Source organism: Tachypleus tridentatus, chromosome 7 (genome assembly GCF_004210375.1).
Source record: "Tachypleus tridentatus isolate NWPU-2018 chromosome 7, ASM421037v1, whole genome shotgun sequence".
NCBI lineage: Eukaryota > Metazoa > Arthropoda > Merostomata > Xiphosura > Limulidae > Tachypleus > Tachypleus tridentatus.
This window is the reverse complement of record NC_134831.1, coordinates 153,181,858-153,197,141: the sequence shown is the minus strand read 5'-3', so window position 1 is coordinate 153,197,141 and position 15,284 is coordinate 153,181,858. Positions and strand designations below refer to the sequence as shown.

General features: G+C 28.8%; 1 protein-coding gene and 1 long non-coding RNA gene across 14 annotated transcripts in view; both read left to right on the top strand.

The window, feature by feature from the left end:
• Positions 1 to 11,350, top strand: part of LOC143256928 (ras-related protein Rab-2) — a 41,346-nt gene extending 29,996 nt beyond the window's left edge. Inside the window, exons 7-8 of the mRNA XM_076514816.1 lie at positions 2,521 to 2,589; positions 7,575 to 11,350. Of these exons, the coding sequence (XP_076370931.1) occupies positions 2,521 to 2,589; positions 7,575 to 7,676 (171 nt within the window). The 3' untranslated portion in view covers positions 7,677 to 11,350. The remainder of the gene's footprint in view (positions 1 to 2,520; positions 2,590 to 7,574) is intronic.
• Positions 1 to 15,284, top strand: part of LOC143256934 (uncharacterized) — a 496,333-nt gene that overhangs the window by 317,558 nt on the left and 163,491 nt on the right. The gene's annotated exons all lie outside the window — the stretch shown is intronic.

Sequence of the window (15,284 nt, the reverse complement as noted above, 5' to 3'; positions counted from 1 at the left end):
TGTTTACTTTGTGCATATTATTGTTATGTGTTCTTAGATGTATTATTTATTTTTTTTAAAAATTAATGTTGAGGTACCATTAATATATAAAAAAGCTAAGTTTCATTGCCAATTGACTGCAAAAAACACAAGGACCCAGGTACCCTGTATCTTGTTTTTCATGTGTATTCCTTGTTATCATAAAGGTAACTAAAATATTAAAATTAGAAACTTGTTAGGTTAGATTAGTCAAAATAATAATTATTTACAAAATTTCCTTGTGAGCAGCTTATGCATTATGTACTTCAATATGGTAATCAGAGTTGCAGATTTGCCAAGTGATTTACAACTTGTGTTATTAGTTATTAAGAGATTATTAGTTAGACAAAGTTAAAAATGCAATAAAACAATGAAATCAAATATAAACAAATGTATACTGTTACAAGTTATAACCTATTTAGGATGAACAGATGTTTCTTTTTACAATTTGCAGTCATTCTAGAAAGAAAGAGTAATTTAGGTTTATTTCCTTTTTTTATCGTGGTTAAAAAATTGGTCAGGCAGACTGACCCCAAATAATGTTAGGATAGAGAAAATAATAAATAAAATATGGTTTTTTGGAGGAAAAAATGTTTATTTGCTTCAGAGGTATTAAATATTACATAAGTGAAATTTGAAAAGTTTCAGGTAATAAAAAGTTCTTAATCTTGACATAAATCATTTTGCACTTGAAACAACTGACAGTTTGACTCCATGTATTTACAGACAAATTTTTTATTAAAATACTTCATTAAAATTCTGAGTTTTGTACATAAAAGTCTTAAAATGTTTACTGAAAGCTTAAGAAGTTTTATGAAGATAACACAAAACATATTAAAAGTTATAGCATAAAAACTCCAATTGTCATTTTGAGGTCATGAGGTTGGCATAATCCACCAAGCACATAGTAAGAGAGTTAAGCAACTTCATTAGTAATGCATCTTGATAAATGTACTTGATCTGTTGCTCTAAGTGCTTAAGGAATTTTTTAATCTATTTGTAGCTTTATCAGAAAGCCAAGTAACTTATAGTAATTTTTCTGATATTCTGTTCTATCAACTGATATATTTTTTATGTTCTAAAACGTGTATTTGAAAGCTACATTGCATTTTTTTTAGACACTCAAATTTGTAAATGTCAATAAGGGTTATTGGAAGAATGTGTACTCCAGTGTAAACTGCCTGAAGTGTCAGTGGATGCTATAAATCATTGTTTTTTATGAGTTTTTTTGTTTATTTTTTAATAGAAGCAACTACAATATAATATTTATAAATTTCTCATCTTAATCTAACAAAACTTCATAGTAAAGTCAAAATTATAGTAAACTTAATTTCATTACTTATGTACAGCTTCAAACTGACAAACCTCGTGAACAGAGGTTTAAATTTAACTCCATTGTATCTTTTAACTGTAAATCTCAACCACATAACTAATTGATTTTTAGGATCCTGTTTGTTACACGTTCTAGAAACTAGTGCTGCACTGTTTGTATTTTCTATTTTTTTCTTTTACTTTCCTCTTTGGGGATGGTAATCTTTGTTTGATTTTATATCCTTAATCAATTTGAATGCTAACTGAAGTTTTTGCTCAATGAAACTTGTATAGTAAAAGCATATATAGCCTCTTCTTTTAGAGTATAAGTTTTGTATTACATAGTATTCTGTCTTATAGCTTTTGTGGGATTTATTTGTATAGTCTTGCAGTACATGATGCTGTTAAGCAGCATACTGACTAATAAAATGTTTTCTGAAGATAGAGATCATATATGTACTAACTATGGAAATTTTGTTTAATTTGTACAAGAACCACTGTATTAGAGGAGAAATTTGTCATTTAACCCTGTTTAAAATCATGGAATACGGTATTACATTAAAATAATTATTGTGGTAGTTAGTAACATCTATGTACCTTTATGAAATAGATTTCATATTTGTTCCTTTGTGACTCCAATTATGTAAAACCTAAATTCTTTTTTTTATTAACAAGTGTTTTCATCTGATTAAAGTAGTTTGTGTAGATACTATGATGATTTAGTTGTACAAAATTCCAAAATCAGTGTTGTCTAAAATTTTGTTTGTGTGCATTATTCATTGCAACAAGCATATTTTATAAGTTACTTAATAATATGTTACTATTATAATATTGTGATTGCTCTTTTCAGGAGATTTGCATGTTACATTAAATTTAGCAGAACTTCTTAAAATTTTAATAAACAAAATTATTGGATGTTTTTTGTAAATATAAACACATGTAATGCTTTCAAATATGTTTATGTAAAAGTAATTGAATGAAGCCCTTTTTAAGTACATTTTTTCTATTCTAACAACCCTTAAAAATTGAACACTAGACTGGTAATTGTGTTATTACAATGCATTTTTTGTATTCTTGAAAGTTGCATAATTTTTCCAGTATGTCAGTGTGCTTTATAATCTTAATTTTTTGTTAATTATTTTGGAAGTGGGTTTCTGTGAAATGATTATTTTTCTGTTTGTTTAATACTAGGCTTTCATCAACACTGCTAAAGAAATATATGAGAAGATTCAGGAAGGAGTCTTTGATATAAATAATGAGGTAAATATTTGAAAGAAGCACATACTTTTTGGGAGCACAAAAATGTATTGGAGAATAAAGCAAGAGTTAAAACTGAGGATTAAAGTTATGATTTTACATGAAATTTGATTAAAAAGTTATAATTTGAGTACAGTTCTGTTATTGTGATTATATAGCTCAAAAATGTACTCAACATTTTATAATTGAAATTACTGTTGTTTTTGCCATTAAGTCTCTAAGTATGGTTCAATTTGACCAACTGTGACTGTTTTGTACGACTTTAACCCTTTAACGATGGGCTTAGTATAATATACACAAGTTCATCTACACATTTGCACACGTTAAGTATTTGCACTATAACTTTTGATGCAACATGTATATCTTCACAACATTTGGAAGACTTTTGGTAAAATTAAAATTTTTTGTACACAAAAAATCAGGTTTTTAATGAAATATTTTTACTGATGATTTGTTTGTGAAAATATCAAGACTGTTTTGTTACTAGTCTGAGTGCAAGGTGATTTCATGTTATCATTAAAAACTATTCTTCTTCCCCAAAATCTCAAATATTATTTACGTAATCTCTAAAACCTCCTAAATACATTTCAAATGTTTTTTCAGTAAGACTTTGTATTTTGTTATTTTCCATATTCTAACTATATGGGATCTGTCACTTGACCAACCTCATTACCATGATTAAAAAAAAAAAAGGGAAATAAATGTAAATTATGCTTTTCTCATGCTAAAATGACAACATGTTATAACATGAAAATACACATTTTTAGTCTAAGTAGCTTAAGTCCCATAATTGTATATGTTTATTTTTCATTATATTGACCTTCCAGTCACACCTAGCTAATATTACATAACTTGCACTGATGCAGTGCACATGCACTCATGTTACATATTCAATAATGTAAAACTGACTTGTAACCTTCCTTGTATTAGCTATGTTTTAGTAGACTAGAATTTTGTAATATACAGTCACATTTCAGTTATTATACATTATATATTTATATAGATTTCTATTTAGAAATAAATTATAAAACTTATTTTTCTTAATTTACAGAACAATAAATAAAGAAGTAAAACAAACTGTTATCTCTTCTCATCACAACCTTTGTACTCGGTTGCTGCTGGGCATAGGTTGCTAAGTCTTAAAATTTCACACATGGTGGATATTAAACAAATTATTTTTTTAGGTTTTATATATACAGTTGAATGACCAAAAAATCATAAATAACTATACTGATATCATAGAAACCCCCTATAATTTATTAAACTTAATAACTAAGATGTATTTAAGTTTAAAAAAATATGAAATCTTCTTTGAAAGAATGTGATAGCCTTTTCATAGATTAAAATGGCTGAGAAAACCTCTAGGGGGACATTCTAAGCTGTTGATTGGTTATTCACGTCAAATTGAAGTAAGTATATATAAAGTATCAAGTCCAAAAACGTAAAGAGGTGAACAGGGTTTTTATGTTTGATTCAGTACGTAAGCTATATCTCAGCAAAATGAAAAGATATGAGGTTCTTATCGTATGTTCTAGCTTGTTAATATTAGTAGTTTGAATTTACAATTTGTATTAAACTACAGACAAACATCTAATTTTAAACAGTGCTGCATTCAACATACCCTGTGACTCACTTATAAATCTATATTTAGGTGTATTATTTTAATATTTACTTTTAAGAAATGAAAAATCTAAAGTGCCTCCTTTTTCTTTCCAGAATGACTTCAAATGTAACATGAAACTACATTCGTTTATCCTTGTATATATCCATTTATTAAATTTTAGTGTTCTGTTGCTCTTTTATATTACACTTTGAACTGTTACTGACTACCATACACGCCATTATAATTTCTAAATCACTTGGGGAACACATAGCTCACATTATGCTATTGAATTACATTACCCACAAGTTGCTTGCATGCATGCCTCGTGAAATATTTTTTTTATTTTATTTATTAATTGTAACTAATGTAAAGAGATCCATATTTTTACGTTTTAGTTACTTTTTTCATCAATAAAAGATAAAGAATAAGCAGGAAAAAGAAGAAATAACATACTTACCCAAATCTTTTTTTTCCTTGATGTCAACTGTTGTTGACTCCTGACCTTACTTTCATATAGTAATGGTATTAATGCAGTAAATAATTTTTATTTAATTAAATAATGCACCAAAGAATATAGAATAATAACAGGCTAAAAACAGACAATTTACTTTACTTTTCATAATTTTTCTGGCTTTCTAACTAAGCGACAAGAGCTGTTACAAATACATCCAAGCTAGTCGTTATCTTTTCCACTCAGGAAGCAACATAATAAGTGATTTCATAAATAAAAACCTTGTTCTTTTATGGGTTATAGATAATATAGAGCTAAGTGTAAGAGAGACTATTAACAAATTGTGAAAGAGAGGATGTGAAAAGTGGATATAGCAAGAGTCTAAATTTTTATTTGATGGCTCTTTAGTCAAACAAAATTGAAGCCTGAAATAGTTATGGTTTCTCTGAGCAATGACAACTTTACAGTGAGTAATTGCTGTCAAATTTTATACGTATTGAAGGGGTGATGAATAAAATATAAAAGATGAGAAAATATATCACACAAGGAGAAATTCTGGATTTTTTAAAAATATTTCCATACTAAATTATGAACTGAAAATTTGTATACTATTAAAATACTTATCTAAGAATTGTTGCTGTACTGATTGATATAACATAAATAAAATGTAGTTTAATAAACTTTTGTATGTCACTAAACCCTTGTGACATGCACAGTAAATGATGCCCAGACAGTCAGGGTTAAAATATTTTTTTTACTTTTACACTAAATTCTCATTAATGTCCTTGATCTGTTTTCAGTTTTTTATAAAACAAACAACTGTTTAATGACATTTTAATGGATTTCTATATGTATAATTTATATGTAGTTTTATTATAAATTATGAACATTTAAAGTGTTAATTATGATTGTGATTATATATATATATATATATATATATACACACAGATACCCATATGTAATTATATGTATATATAATACCTGTACTTACTGTATAATTCCTATTAATGCCATAAGTGTAGTTACTCGTTTGGCTGCCACTTTCGACTTCATTCCATGAAGTTACACATTCAGTTCTTTTTTTGGCCTCACTGATATTTCCCACATGATGTGTTTTTTATTGGATATCACAACTTTTTGTCAATACACACCAAGTAACCACAACAAACAAGAAAGTGGCATTCGATGATAACCAACATTGGCTTTTGAATCGCACCCATCTTATTTGGAACAGACCTATATTTTTCAGAACCAGCTAGGTTCTTTAAAATATAATTTGAAAGTTTTCTTTATTAAAACAGTGTGAATAACTTCCTTTATTGTAACACCATAGAATCCAACTTAACGATTTGTCATCACCCATATGTACTCATTACAGCCATATCAAGCATCAATATTTATGCTGATTGCTTAAGCTAATATCATATGATGCTAAACACTCTTTAATTAGGAAAATGTCATAAAATTTAGCAAATTTGTGCTTAAAAGCTGCTAATGAATAATAACTGTCCACCTGTATGATTCTTTTGAAAACTTGATATAGGAACTTCTAATTTAATTTGCTTGGACTAACTAATACTTTTGCATCTGCACAGGCTTTTGCCTTGTAGTTTTTCTGCTCTAAATCAGCTATCTTTAGTTTAAATGACAAAAATCTAAAATTGTAAAATTACTTTTATATTGATATACAGGTATACATTTCCTGATGTGAATGCTAGCTAGCTCTTCTTGACTGGCCTCATACTCTTACTAGGTGACTTTTTCTGATAAAATTATTTAATGTCCTTGTACAAATAATAATGTCCAAAGTAATTCATGGAAGTTGAACAGTTTGTAATATTTGAAATCTGTAAATGTTCCTGATCAAATTCTGTAGTTTTCCAATTACTAAGTATTAATGACAGTTATAGCTTCTGAGGCATATAGCACACTCACTGTAGCTCTCCAATAATAATCTTCTCTCTTACCATGTTGCTTTCATACGAAACACGAGACTGTAGAATTTTCACTAAAGTTTGTTTGTAACAGTACTGTAATCACTAGTATTACATACACAGTTAGTACATTGTTGATTCTTACAATCAAGAATCTTCTCCAAATTTCAAAAACAGGTGGGACTTGTGCAATACACAACCAACAACATACATCAGAGGCAAAAAAACCAAAAAAAACTAAGGAAACAAGCACAGGTACTAAAATAAATATATAACGGTAAATCCATTACACGGGTAAATTACAGATAATCATATGACCTATACCTTTATTTTATTACCAGGCCATGTAACATATATTTAATATAGTCTTCATAAACACTTGTATAGAATACCTGCATTTCACTATGTGGATCAGATTCTAACTTGTGATTCACTGAGGCTACAGTGTACCAATCAAACTCTTTCATCATCCCTACTTACTTATAGCTATCTCAAGTGGAACTTGAATGTGAAAAAACCTTTAGGATATCTGCTCATGGCACCTGAGCACGTGCCAGGTTTGGTTTCAAAACTGTGAATGTACTGATATGCATGTATACACATGCATATACAAAGTTACAAGTTGAATTAGTATAGGATTTCATTAAAATGTTTTCATGTGGAATTTTAATGATAAGCAAAATTCCTAAAATTTCATCATTGATAAGTAATGCACTGTTTATTGGCCATTGTTTCAGACTCTACATTAATAGTTTTATTATCTTTGACATTCTTAGGAAATTCTGTAGTTCATGTAAAATCAGTATTTTTCTTTTATTGTAATTATGAATACAGAGGATAATAAAAGAGGATCTGCAACTTGGAAACTGCTTTTTGCTTTCATCAGTCCCAACTATGTTAGTGACAAGGATTTTAATAATTTGATGTTTAAATTTTTCATGACCATTTTATAGAGCTATTATGTTATTTTTGATGAAATAATTCTTTTTTTCTCCTTCAGGCTAATGGGATAAAGATTGGACCTCAGCATTCTCCAACAAGCTCAAACCTGCCATCTGGTGGACAATACCCTAGTTCAAATCAGGGTGGAGGATGCTGTTGAAATGTACAAGTTGTAATGAGAAGATAATGTCAAGAACTGACATATTTGTAATTTTGGTGGTGTTACTAGGTTTTCACCTTATGTTTTACAAACCCGATATATTCTCACAAAAGCTTTTTTTTTTTGTAATTCTTCACTTCTTCCCATTTTCAAATCATCCCTAGCTTGTATTTTGCTAAAGTAGAGTAATTATACTGTGGAACAGGATGCACAACATTTTCTTTCTTTTGTATTAGTACCCAAAGGTTAAACCTACAGGAAACAGCTTCTAGCTTGAATATTATAACTATATATATATGTTTGTATAAATATGAAATTTTAAGTGTGGTCTCTTTTTCATTTTTCTATTAAATATTAGTTTTCTATATTATTGTCTTGTAATAATGAGTTCCCATTCAGATATTACTGTTTAAGCTGCTATTGGCTTAACAGCAGTATTGGTCTTGTGTTGGTATCTCTTGAGTAATGTAATTGATTTAAACTATCTTTGTAAAAATGTTTAGAGAATATTATATCAGTTAATTTAAAAAGAAACATTTGACGTAAATAGGAAATGCCTGTGAAATCAGTACTGATTTATTACAGACTATGCCAACTTCATGTGATTGACAGTATTATTTATCTTCTGAAGCTTGCTTTCTTAACATTCTGTACTAAATTCAAACATATTAAAAAATATATACCTCATTTTTCTCTTACACAGACACACATACATATAAATATAATTTTTAGTTTAATAAATTAAGTATAAAAGGGACAAATATAAATATTAGAGTGTAAGGTTTGAAAATAATACATCGTTATATTACATAAAGAAATTAGTTGGAAAAACTGAATTTTTAACTGAAGAGTCTTATTAAATTTACTTCTTTAAATTGCAATATCTCTTAAAATAATAAAAGAACATTTTATGTGTAGTTTTGAAATAATAATAAATATGCCATTATTTATTAACTCAAATAATAAAGCTTTTAATCTCTATTTAAATATTGTTTTTATGGAACTTAAAGTTAAATTGAGATGTTAAATACTGTAATTTAACTGAATGAATTTTTTTTGTGTATTTTTAGTTGAGGTTCTAGTATGTTTTGCATCATAGTAATATTTTATGTTTGTGTTTATTGCTATTTCTTATCAAAGTACATTTTGCCCCTCCCCACTAGTACAGCGGTATGTCTACAGATTTACAATGCTAAAATTAGGGGTTCAATTCCCCTTGGTGGGCTCAGCAGATAGCTTGATGTGGCTTTGCTATAAGAAAACAATCACAAAGTACATTTTAAAAACAAGTTTTATATCCTCATTTTATCCCATAAATGAATCTCTGATATATTTTTTGTCAATCATATAACTGAAGTTGATACAAGTTTGTAGTAAATTAAACAAACTACTAGTTACAGAATTGGAGATGGTTTTATAGGTTTCTCCATCATTCATGAGTTCTATTGGTGTGCATTTAAAAATTTATACATGCCATTCATATAATATCTGATTATATAATAGTTGCCTGAAAAAGCCATTCCAGTGTACAATTAAGGAATATTTCATTTTCAAGTACAATATGTTGATGTATATTGTTGGTTGAGTTTGACATTTATAACTGCTGATAAACATGAATGAATTTACTATTTTTGAATATATTGTTATACTGAATATTTTTGTGTAAAGGTAATGAAAAAATTAAAACTTTAGTGCTTATAAATCAATGTAATTTTGAAGAGTAAGTAGAGATGAAAGTAGAACTGATAGATTATTGATCACACATTTTTCAAGCTTAAATTACTTTAAGTTTTGTTGAAGTTATGTTATAAGTTAGGCAAGCGACAAATATAGATTTTAAGATTATATGCAACATATGGTAATTGACTTTTTTTCATGAATTCTGAGTTGAATTTGTGATAAATTACAAATTAGAACTAAACATACATATTCAGAGCATACTGTTAGAGTAACTTTTACCAACCAACAATGTGAATGTACGGTAAATCATGAAACTTGTTTTAAGTTGTGGATATTATTGTCAATTTATAAAGATATGGAAATCTTTTATTTTTCAGTGTGCTAAAATTTTAAACTAATACTTGTAACATTGATAAAAAGCCTTTTGCACTGGCAAATAGTATTATCCTGGTTAGCAAGTTATAAATAATATAGGATCCAAATCACTGGCTCATATTATGTATTATACTTAATATTGTCACTATTTTATGGGCTTGAAAATTACTGAAAAAATGAAAATAGCTTGATTTTTTTAAAATTTAATTATTGACAGACTTGCATAAAAAACAAGTCAGATTATTTCACTATATCACATAAGTTTATGGTATTCTTATATTAAATAATCTGTTGAAATAATAAGCTTATATTTATATAATAGTTTTTAGTTCTTTGTCACTTAATGTTTTTTCTTCTACAATAAATTAATAAATTTGTTTATGTAATTAAATATATCTGAAATAATCCTAAATCAGTAAAAATTTGGTGAGTTGAATGAACACTTAATAAAGCACAAGTACTGTAGACATTAGGGTGTAAATTATCTTTCAAAGAATGAGTTCTTTAAAACTGCTTTTTGACATTCATTCTTAATATTTTGTATAATTTCCATATAATAAATAAGTAAATATGTGAAGGTGATAAAATGAAGAAAGTAGACTTCTAGAGAAAAATCACCTTTAAAAACTGTGGTAGTAATTTTTCTCAAGTCTTTTCTTAATTTCCACAAAAACTATAAAAGGGATTGTGATGTGGGGAATTTTAATCAGATTGTTACACTTATGTTCTGCAATGTTTTCTCTCTAGGGTATATCATCATAATTTGTTTAGAAATGTATAAAAGGAAGATCAGTTTTCTTTACTTTCATTATTAAATATATTGAATTTATTACATAATATGAAAGTTTAAGCTTCATGAAGAGCTGAAAAACAAAAACAGAAAATAATTTTCTTTAAACACTCAAGAATACTTAAAGAAATGTGATTTCCTACATGTAAAGGATTTAAACATATCACCCATCAAAAAATGGGTGTTTTTAAAACTAAGTGTACTTTTTTATAGTTTGAACTTGAAGCTATTGCAAATCTGTTATTGACGAATTAGTTACGAAATATATGATTAACACTGGTTTTTAACACTTCATGTACTAGATTTATAGCATTATTAAAAAAGGTAATTTAACACCAACTGAATTGTTTACAATGATTTAACAATTACAAAGTGTTCACAGTTTTGTAACTCAAGATTTAAATGCAAATTTCTGTTCTTGTTAAGCTTTGTGAAATTGTTTGCTATGATGAGATGTTGCGGGGAAGTGTGGTTTTCTGCTTATGTGTACTGGTCTTAGTGTTGTAGCTGTTGTGATGTAGCCTAGTCATTAACATTCCTTGAATCTGAACATTTTGTGTGTTGAGACTGGATTACTGATCAAGTTTCTCGAGTTTGGACTGGTTTCTACCAATGGTGTATCTTTAACAGGCCATTTCAACACCAATAAAAGTATAGAATATATGTATGTGGGATAATTTATATAAAATGTGTTTTACTGAAGACATATATAATATTAAGCATTCAAATATATTAAAAACATGCAAATCAGGTTGTCACATCTCAGCCAAATTTATGTAAATATGATTTTGAAGTCTGTAGGTGTGTCAATAAAAAATGTGTAATTAAAGTTTTGTATTGCAAATTTTTTTAATTTTAGTTAGTCACTTCTTGCTTTGAAGGATCTTGTAGCTTATTTTGTTTTAAGTGATTAGTTGATTGTTTTTCAACTATGTCTAATTTTATTTTATTGTAATTTACAGCTTTTATAATGAGCAAGATTTTTTTTAGAACAGGTGCTGTGTTTTGATCACTGGTGCAATCTTTCTCAAGTACACAAGTTTTAAGGGTGAAGAATATTTTGGTATTTAAATTGACATTCAACAGCATAATCAGTGATGTAGAGAAAAATATATATGTAAAAACAGCTTGTTTGGGTTGAGAAAAGTTTTTACATAGAGGAGCGAACAACATTTCGACCTTCTTCGGTCATCGTCAGGTTCACAAAGAAAGTGGTAACTGATCAGAAGCTGATCACATGTTTCAAAGGCATTGTGTAACTGAGTAACACCACACCAACATTATTTATAAAATACAATGTGATAACTGCCACGACTTCTATATTGGAGAAACAAGTGTAAAAATGGAAACCAGGTTCAAAGAACATAAAAAGTCACCTTCACACGTTTTCGAACACTGCAAGTCAAATAAACACAACATAACCCTAGAAAACACTCAAATACTAAATAAAGAAACAAACATAAACAAATGCAAAATTAAAGAAGCCTTACTTGTACAACAACTTAAACCCAAAATAAACCAATATAAAGGAATGCCTTTATACCTATATTAAATATACTAAAATAAAATTATATGTATTCAAACATCTAAGCCTGCCCTCTACATTCCAACACTCAGTTACACAACCCCTTTGAAACCTGTGATCAGCTTCCGGTCAGTTACCTCTTTCTTTCTTTGTGAACCTGACAATGACCGAAGAAGGTCGAAACGTTCGCTGCTCTACGTAAAAAATTTTCTCAACCCAAACGAACCGTTTTTACACTACATTCAACAGCATAACAATGTATTTAAATTATAGTATTGATAGTGGTTAACTACTTGCATATTAAACCAAGTGAATTTTCAAATTATTTATTTATTCATGGCGAAACAGAAAAAACTACCCAAAAATAAATTTAAAATAACTATGGAATATTTTATGCAAAATATTTGTGTTAGTTTAGGAAGGAATATGTGGGGAAATAACAATCGAAAACATAGAGATGTGCCTGGTTATTTGTTTAGTTGTGGGATTGTTTGATTTTAGTAATATAGCTTCTTTGATTTTTCTTCTGTTAGTGTCTTCTGTTATAGTACCCTAACATTCTGTTCAGAAAAACAGTATTTTTATTCATATGCTTATGGGCACAGAGTTTGTGGTGTTAACCACATTTTCAAGCTATGTTCTGTTTCACCGATGCAAAAGGCTGAGCAACTGTTACACTTTATATATTATAAATGTTTTCTGGTGGGCTGGGTTTGTTATATAATTTTTTCAACATGTGTTTAACTTTCATTCCAGGGTTGAAAACAAATAGAGGCATTGTATTAAGGTTATATTTATGTGCTAATAATTTTGTAATTTCTGATAGAGATATGCTAATACTTTTTATATATAGAATAGACGAAGTGATTGGGTTTCCTTTGTTTTTGGAATGTATAAGTTTGTTAAATGCTACTTTATTGTGTTTAATGTTTTTCAATAGTTTCTATGGCAACTTCAGTATGGAACTGATTAATGTTATTAAAGCATGGAGTGAAATGCATTATTTCTTTATCTACGTTTTAAGCCAAATTTAGGAGGCTAATTTTGTATTCTGACATTAAACATGAGATAGCAGAAAAGGACTTCTATTATTTTTTGTAAAAGAGCTGATTTTAGAGTATTGAATTACGTAATAAAGTTTAGATAATGAACTAATAATTCAATCTGAGGACATGGTTCATTCTGCTTACCCTATGATAAATTTTCATCATATATTATTTCTGAATCCTAATCCAAACGTTATCCTTTAACTTAAATCTCTCCGTGAAAATTTGGGAAAAAAAATTGTTGTGTTTAGTTCATCTCGACCAACTTGTAAGCACAACACATGGGATTCCATACTTACGTCTTTTAGGCACGTAAGATAGCTCATACCTTACTTAACTATTTGGCCTACTGCGCCAATCTGCGATACAAGAAAGAACTGGACAATTATTGTGGTAGTGCATTATAAACCAAATTCTGTTTATACAACTGTTTCAAAATTATATTACAGGTTGTGGACTAGCAGGACTGCCTCGTCCTACGCTGTACTAGTTAAGTAATTGTGCCCTCAGTGTTAGTTACATTTCAAGGCTTATCCTAGAATCTGTATGTATTTACACCTACTTATGGCACAGTTCTCAAGAAATCAAACTAGGCTTACAGGGCTGAGTTAAAATATTAGTTTCTTTACCTTTTCTTCGCCTAAGTCGTTTACCCATTCGCGATTCAAATCCACATCCAAGTAAACCCCACTTTGGTTGTGTGTAGTGGAGAGGAACGAATGTTACGTGATATAAGAAGATACTCTTCGTGGAAATAAAGTCAAGGTGCAATTAGGTATTGTATTAAAGTTCTGTGTACTTAGTTGAGAAGATCGAAATTATTTCAGTGTTTTGTGTATTCTAATAAACACTTTATAAAATAACTTGTATACATTCAATGTACGTAATGTCTAGCAATATTTTGTTTTCGTTATAAATTCAGGTATGTGTGCGTGTATTGTATTGAAATACGGAGCATAAAAGTGAAATAAATCTTCAACATCTAAATCACAATTTATATATACCGCTCTCTTTATCTAAACCTTTATTTTTTCCTTCAGTATTCAAATTAGGATTTGAAGTTCTTAATTGTGTGTAGAAAGCTTTTGATATTATTGTGTAATAAATATCAAATACTAAAGTATTTTCAAAAACGTGATACAAAAACATCTTGCTATTTATACTCGTTGCTTCCCATTCTTACTCTTCACAATCGAGAATTTCCAATTATAAACATAAATTTAAGTTGCGATACTTCCATATTCCCCTTCCCCTAAAAAAAAATGTTTTACCTACTCAATCTTTGTATTCTTGAATGATTGGGGGCGCTGAAATAATATGAGCACGCTATTTCGAATCCTCGCCACAACAAACATGTTCGCTTTTTCAGCCGTGAGGTGGGGGTGCTATAGGGTGACGGTCAATCCCACTAATGGTTGATAAAAGACTATCCCAAGAGCTGATAGTTGGTGGTGATGAATAGCTGCCTTCCTTCTCGTCTTATACTGCCAGATTAGGAGCAGAAAGCCCTCGTGTAGCTTTGCGCGAAATTAAAAAAAGTAAACAATCGGTAAGTAATGCATATATAAGAAAATGTAAATGAACTCTTGATATGTGGACCATAATGTAATGTTGTTATAACTTGCGAGTCCTACATTTTTAGTAGTCTCCCGCTGTTACAACGGTAAATCTATGGATTTACAACGCTAAAATCAGGGGTTCGATTCTCTTTGGTGGGCTCAGCAGATTGTCCAATATGACTTTTCTATAAGAAAACACACACACACACTTGTAATAAATTAGCTTTACACTTTTAAATGTTTATAATAAATCTGTCATTGGTATCAAAGTATTTTATACAAAATATTTAAAAATAATTTTATATTTTCCGACTTCAATTTCTTTTCTCTTAAGGAATCGATTCTCAATTTTCGGTAATAGGTTACCAATTCTAAATGCCATTATTCGTGCTCTTTATATATTCATACTTACTTTGACTACAATAATAATTTAATTTATTAATTGTATGTTTTAGTCTCGCTATCTACTTTCGTAGGAATTGGTTTATCTTTATGCATTACGCCAATTAAAAGAACTTGTAAATCTGTAAAATAAAATTAAGTGGTAATTATTGTGGTACATCGCTCATGTACATAGAATATTGCCTTGTTTTATGCCTTTTTGTTTGTTTCTTTTACATATGTAATACATGA